We start from the raw sequence: 7,330 nt of genomic DNA, 5'->3' as shown, positions 1-7,330 counted from the left end.
TGTGAGAACAGCTGCTCGAAGGACGAAAAGATCGTTTCTGGGCAGGATTCCAAAGTACATTCCAACATGGCGGAGAGTCACGGCACAGGAGCATCAGGACTGCAGAGAAGTGCGTGCTGCTACTCAGCTCACACTCTCCTCACGTCTAATCTGTCCCCTAGACAATGGGTTTTAGGTTTTCCCACCTCAAGTAACCTAGTCTATGTAATTCCTCATAGACATGCCCACAGATTTGTTCCCAAGGCAACTGTAAATCTCCCCACTGTATTTCTATCTCCTGGTCCTCTCTCCTGGCTATCTGGGCTGATAACACAAAACCGAAAAATGAGTGACTATAGATGTGGCTTGGTTGTGACAGTGCTTGCTTAGTGTGAAAAAATTTGATCTAATCTCTAGCACCATACAAAGCCAAGTGTTATGTCAAATGTCTATAATTCTAGAAATGGAGACAGGAAAATCAGAAATTCAGTGTCATCTTGAGCTACAGATGGACTTTGAGGCCAGCCTGGACTACATTGGTGGTCTAAAGAAGCAGAGGGCAAAGGACGACTACACACATGGTCAGCTTGCCTCTTCCACACCTGGACCGTTTATCCAGGGTTCCCTTCACAGGAAATGCCGTCACACTCAATGTGTTTGCCTTTCTAACTCAGTTAATGTAATCAAGGCCAAGCCCCCACAAACATATCCAGAAGTCCCTTTCCCAGGTGATTCTAATTAAGTTGACAGTCACCATACTCTCTTTGACACGGATGTTGAGAGATTTACCAGCACATATCCAAATAAGAGAAAATAAAAAAGTTAGATTCAAGTTCTCAAAAATGTGCTGCCCCTGAGAATCAGTGTTTTCAGGTTTTAACATGTGATTTGAATACCTTAAACTGTTTTCAAAAATTAACTTTGTAAAGTTAGAATTGGTACTTGTAATCTCAGAAACTGGGGGCTGGGGGCTGGAGGAGCAGTTCAAGTCCATCTTTAGTTATATGGTGAGTTTGAGACCAACCTGGACTATAAGACCCCTGCAAGAAAAAAAATTCAAGGCCTGCCAAGGCAATTTGTTTAGATGTTATCTTAAACAGTAAAGTGAGTGTTGGGACTATTATTTAGTGGTAAAGCACTTGCCTAGCATGGAAGACATGGAGCTAGAGAGAACATACTTCAAACACAATCAAAGCTACATGAGTAACCCACAGCCAATACCCTCCCAAACATAGAAAAGCCTGAAACAATCCCACTGAAAGCATTGTTGAATCAAGAAGTCAAGAGAAGGAAATTAAAAAGACACAATTAAGGAAAGAAATCAAATTATTTCTATTTTTAGATGACATGATACTCTGTATTAGAAATCCCCAAAGTTCTACAAGAAAACTTCTACAAACAATAAACAAAATTCAGCAGAACACAGAAACATCTTGCACCATAGACAGATCTTTCTATACTTCAACAACGAAGGCACAGAGAAAGAGATCATGAACACACTCCCATACAGAATAGCAGCAAAGAAAATAAAACACCCAGGAATAAACTTAACCCAAGTAGTGACAGACAGGGGCTGGAGAGATGGCTCAGTGGTTAAGAGCACCTAACCAGAGGTCCTGAGTTCAATTCCTACCAAACACACGGTGGCTCACAACCACCTGTAATGGGATCTGATTCCCTCTTCTGGTATACTCCAATACTTAAAATAAATAAACAATGTTGACTTTAACCTTTGAAGAAAGTGATAAAAAGACACGTGAGAAAGAAAGGCACCCCATGCTAGAATTAACGTGAAAATGGCCATTCTGTCAGTTATTTACAGGTTCAGCACAGTCTCAACCAAAATCCCTATCTCATTTGACCTGTGCCAGCAGGCAGTTTTTCAGTCGCAGGTCTTGAGAGACAACTAGGTCAGAAGATAAGGAGACAAAAACGCTGGGATCAGGAGGTCCAGCATAAGCCATGTCTTATGCCAAGTACATTTATTAAGAAGTACAGCATCTTAAGTACTATTTCCAGGGGAGAAATGGGCAGAGTGCACAGAAGCTATCATACAATAGGACAAAGTCAGCAAGAAGCTAACTGAGTAACGTTTCACAAAGGAACTCAGGGTATCTCAAGAATATTACAGGTCGGGCACATGGCAGTCTTGGTACTAAAAATTCCAGTCTTTTCAAGGGGATAAAAATCCACGTCCTCAGAAACTGAAACCTTAACTCCTCCGAGGCTCTAGCCTCAGCCCCAGAATAGCCTTTCCAAGTCCACTCTTGAGGACACAGAACTATGCTCCCTTTATCCTTCCATGAGGGCCCCTTGAGAAATCCTTGTATTAGTTCAACTCTGAACATCATTTTTCAAAGACATAGAAAACAAATATACAAAATTCATATGGAGCCACAAAAGTCCCCAGATAACTTTTAATAACAACATCATCAACAAAACACACCACTTGAGGGATAAGGAATCCAAATCTTAAAATATATTTCCGAGCTTAGTAGTAAAAACAATCCTGGCACAAAAGCAGATACATGGACCAGTGAAAGAAACATGAGAAACTTCAGCCATTTAACACCTGAGGAACATGCCAAACACTGAAGCTGGTACTAGTAAAGCTGGCTGTCCACATGGAAAAGAATGAAATCAGACCCATATTTATCGCTCTGCACAAAAAAACAACTCCAAATGGATCAAAATCCTAAATGTGAAACCCGAAACACTGAAACTGAGAGAAGAAACGGGCAGAGCCCACATGTGGCAAGTGGAGGAAGGACCTGCTGACCAGGACTCCATGGAGCCACGAATTAAATCCAAAAATTGACAAATGGGACTTCATACAACTAAAAAAGCTTGCACACAACTAAAGAGACAACCAAGCAAAAGAAGATACAGCCCATGAACTACAGGGGAACCTGCTAGCTACACGTCTGACACAGTTTAATATCCAGAATACAAGAACTTAAAAATAAAAGAGTATAAAACAAAAGACCCCCAACTGGCCCAATCCAAAAGGCCTGGTCTCTCCACCAGATCGCCGCCGTTATGGACATGAGTCACCTGCAGCCCATCAAGTTGCAAGGCTAACCAAAGCGCTGGGCAGGACCGGTTCGCAGGGACAGTGCACGCAGGTGCCAGTGGAGTTTATGGATGACACCAGCCCATCTATCCTTCAAAACTGCAAAGGCCCCGTTCCAGAGGGTGTTGTGCTTACCCTATCAGAGCTTGAAAGAGAAGCTTGGAGGTTTGCTGTCCTTGCTGCTGGGCCCTGGATATCCTCTGCCCAGTTTGTGAAGTGACCTGCAACTGTTTAATAAAGCATGCGTGTTTAAAAACAAAACAAAACAAAAAACCCTGGAACCTCAACAGAGTTCCCTAAAAGGGGGAAAAGGGGGGGATTGGGGTTGGATGGGCAGTAGGGATAAGAAATGTATTAGTCAGGATTCTTTAGAGTCAAAGAACTTATGGGTGGTCTCTATAAAATAAGGGAATTTGTTGCTGACTTACAGTCTATAGTCCAACTCCCCAATGATGGTCAGCAAGCCAAGCGGGTGAAGAAGATAGAATCTTCCTTCTTCCAATGTCCTTATCTAAGTCTCCAGCAGGTGTGGCCCAGATGAAAGGTTTGTACCACTATGCCTGGATATGGGATTTGCTTTGTCCCAGATAAAATCAGGGATTTCCTTGCCTTAGTCTCCTGGAATTAAAGGCGTACACTACCTTAGCCTGGGCCTAAGCATCCAGATCTTCAAGCCAAGATCCAGGTTTGAATTCTCTCCCAGCCTCAAGATCTGGATCATAGGTGAGCCTTCCAATTTTAGATTGTAGTTCATTCTAGATATAGTCAAGTTGACAACCAGGAATGGCCATCTAAATATCTAAATAAATATCAAAATAAAGGTTCATTGTCCCCAGAAACTAGGGAAATGAAAATCAAAACTTTGAGTCTTCATCTTTCGCAAGCAGAATGGTGAGAATTAATAGACAGCTAACAAACTCTGGAGGGCATAACAGAGCCCAGACATTGGCACACCTGGTCAACATGCAAGTAGGTAGTATTATACAGACTAAGCACATTGTATTCTGTAATACACATACATTTACATATATGCATATAACACAATGATTAAAGATGCCAGGAATTTGCAAAAGAATAAGGAGGAGTGTTTGGAAGGATGGGAGAGGGAAATGATCTAGCTACAATTTCAAACATAAGTTAAAAGTCACCAAGGTGACTTAGAAAAAAAAAAAACTTAGAAAAAAAAACGTTATGAGGCTAGGTTAGACCCCATGATGGAAGAGTGAGGCATAAAAGCAGTAACAACTCAGAGCTCATATGAGGAAGAGAGCTGCAGTCAGAAGAGAGTCTGCCTTCCAAGGTCAGAGCCTGGAATTTCAAACCTATTTGCTTACGGCCTTACCTCAGGAGGCTAAGGCAAGAACTCAAGCATTCAAGGCGGGAGTATCAAGGCTATCTCAGAAATGGTAGAGAGGGACGAATGGACGAGGAGGGAGGGTGGAAGGGAGGGGGGAGGGAGTGAAAAAAGGATGGGAAAGGGGGAGCAGAAAGAAAGAAATATAAAATATTCCTACCCACCCAAAATATAATCATAACCCAGGGGATGGTCACACATCTAAGAGACTATATTGCAGCCGAAATTGGACCCTGTAGGCTTAAAATAAAATGAAGAAACAAAGTGCTGTATCCATATCCATGGAAGGGTGATGGTTCTAGAAGGAATTAGGGGGTGATGGTTAGCACTGAAATGCAATATACGAACTTTTCAAAAGCAATAAAGACATAAAATAAAAACCAAATGAATATGAGGACAAAATAGAATCAGGAATTCCAATTGGTCCAATCACTACACTTCCTGGAAGGAGGAGCCCAATAGTCCGGAAGCTGTCTAGAGGATTAGTAGATCCAATGTGATTGGATGTGGCTTTGAGTATTTAGAGAGGGAGTTCCGCCCACCGTTCTTTATTTACGGGCTGAAGCGACGCCTCCACTTCCATACTCACTCTGGTAGGCGAGTCGCTCGCTCTAGAGCTGAGTCTTCAGGGCAGCATAAGCCTGAAAGCTACAGAGCAAAGTTGGTTCCCACCAGGGCATCCCGAAGCCAGGAGAGTCCTGGTTCACCTAGTTGGGAACTTCCTGTTTTCTTACTACCAGTGCCCCCCACCTTGTTGCCAGACCCACCAGGTCATCGTGGTGCAGGTGCCTTCACTGAGGCCTGACCCTGGGGCTCACCACGGCTGGCTTGCATCGCTCCGGGAGCTGCCACACTGGCGACCCCAGCTGGTCGGGAGGAAGATACTCTGCCCCGAGACGCTGAGGACGTCGTCATCGTCGTCGTTGACTACGTCTTCCTCGTCATCTTCCTCCTCCTCGCCGTCGTCATCAGCTTTAGTTCGAGAGATGAGTCGGCTCATCCACATGGCCAGCTCCAGCCCGGCCAACAACACAGGCGCCAAGAGGACCTTTAGCAGCAGCAGAACCACAGGTCAGCCACCACACCTCAGCACCTACATAGTCACTTCACAGCAAGCTAGCTCCAGCTATACTGTTTTTGGAGTGAAGAAACCCATCCTCACCAAGGAGTTTAAGGACAAGGTCCCTGTTGCCTTGCGTCAGCACTACTTGGGCTTGTTCACCGAGGAGTGCCTTAAGTTCTCCTCTTCTCACCAGGAGGCCATCGAGAAGGCGCAGTCCGAGGAGAAAGTGATCTATGTCCGAAGTCCCAACAAGAACAAGTACCTGAATGTCGCCCTGCACACCCTGAAGAAGCTCAGGGGCCTGGTTCCCAGTGCCATCCCGGGTCTCAGCAAGGCCACCTTGTATAGCCTCCTGAAGTGCTATCTGCTCACCGAGGAGCAGCGCAGGGTGCATGGCTTCCCGTTCGCGTATCCGGAGAAGCCAGGGCTGGCAAAGCTCTTCACACGACAGCAGCCGCTGAGCCCGACACACAGGATCTGCTGCCGCTGTGGTACCAAGTACCTCGTGTCATCCTCAGGCCGCTGCCTGAGCTCTGAGCCCTGCGTGTACCACTGGGGGCGTGTCCTCTCCACCCGCGTGCAGGGAAGCTGGCAGGTGCGCTTCTCGTGCTGCCACGGGCTCGTGGAAGCCACCGGCTGCAAGGTGGCCAAGCAGCACGTGCAGGACGGCAGGAAGGACAATTTGCATGGCTTTGCCAAGACCTTCCTGAAGAAGGACTGGGAAGCCCACGCAGGAATCTACGCCCTGGACTGTGAGATGTGCTACACCACACACGGCCTGGAGCTCACCCGTATCACAGTGGTGGACGCTGATTTACGTGTGATTTACGACACCTTCGTCAAGCCGGACAATGAGATCGTGGACTACAACACCGTGTTTTCTGGAGTGACCGAGGAGGATCTTGTGAACATCAAAGTTAGGCTGTGTGATGTCCAGGCCGTGCTCCTTAGCCTGTTCAGCACTGAAACCATCCTCATTGGACACAGCCTTGAGAGTGACCTGCTGGCTTTGAAGTTAATTCATGGCACTGTGGTGGACACATCCGTGCTCTTTCCGCACCGCCGGGGCCTCCCCTACAAGCGCTCTTTGCGGGGCCTCGTCTCCCAGTACCTCAACAGGACGATCCAGAAACACAGCTGTGGACACAGCTCTGTCGAGGATGCCAGAGCCTGTATGCAGCTGGTGACCTGGAGGATCCAAGAAGACGCCAAGACCTCTAGCCCTCCTCAGCTGCGGGCTGCTTGCCAGAAGCGCAACCCTCTGCCGAAGCTGCGGGTTTGCCCTAGCCGATACACCCAGAAGCCCAAGATGCTGGATATGCCTAAGATGCCAGACGTGTTGTCTCTGAAGGAAAGTGATTCAGATCAACCCCAGACTCCCCCCGGCTAGAGACTCGGACATCCCTGCGTTGATTACAGTTGTGTGGGAGAGGATGCCATACAGTTGTTAAATTTTAAGTCCAGGTCTGAAACCTTACAGAGTTATGCTGTGTTGCTAGCCAAGGCTGGGAACTGCTTGACATATTGTGGATGTGAAAATTCTTCAAACAGAATGACTTTAGTTAAGTCTCATCACACCCAAGTCAAGCTAGAAGGAAGTATTTCAGCCGATTCTAGAACTTTCTCAGTGCTGACCAAGGAAAACAGCCTACCTGCTTTAGAGGTGAGACCATTTTGATTCGACAAATGTCACTGGGACTGTTAGCTGTAACTTTAAGATTAAACTTTGTCTAAGTAGAAGCTACCACTTCTAATTTGCCAGGTCCTCAATGTCAAGAAGAAGATCGATGAAATTTGGACATTACTAGTTCTAAGCAACACTGATAATCTCTTAACTTTCAGGGTTTTTTTTTTTTTTTTT

General features: G+C 45.9%; 1 protein-coding gene and 1 pseudogene across 2 annotated transcripts; both read left to right on the top strand.

The window, feature by feature from the left end:
- Window positions 1–3,018: 3,018 nt before the first annotated feature.
- Window positions 3,019–3,272, top strand: LOC308430464 (small ribosomal subunit protein eS28-like; annotated as a pseudogene). The gene has a single exon. The product of its transcript is annotated as a small ribosomal subunit protein eS28-like (transcript).
- Window positions 3,273–5,410: 2,138 nt separating this feature from the next.
- On the top strand, window positions 5,411–6,859 carry LOC308430463 (RNA exonuclease 1 homolog; the record flags this gene model as incomplete). The annotated part of the gene is made up of 1 exon (XM_080929601.1): window positions 5,411–6,859. The coding sequence occupies one exon, from the start codon at window positions 5,411–5,413 to the stop codon at window positions 6,857–6,859; it is 1,449 nt and encodes a 482-aa protein (XP_080785727.1).
- Between the last annotated feature and the right edge of the window lie 471 nt (window positions 6,860–7,330).

The sequence above is a fragment of the Micromys minutus genome (genome assembly GCF_963924665.1).
Source record: "Micromys minutus genome assembly, chromosome: 15".
In the NCBI taxonomy this organism is placed as follows: Eukaryota; Metazoa; Chordata; class Mammalia; order Rodentia; family Muridae; genus Micromys; species Micromys minutus.
Note: the sequence above shows the minus strand (reverse complement) of the source record. Positions and strands in the feature narration are given on the sequence as shown.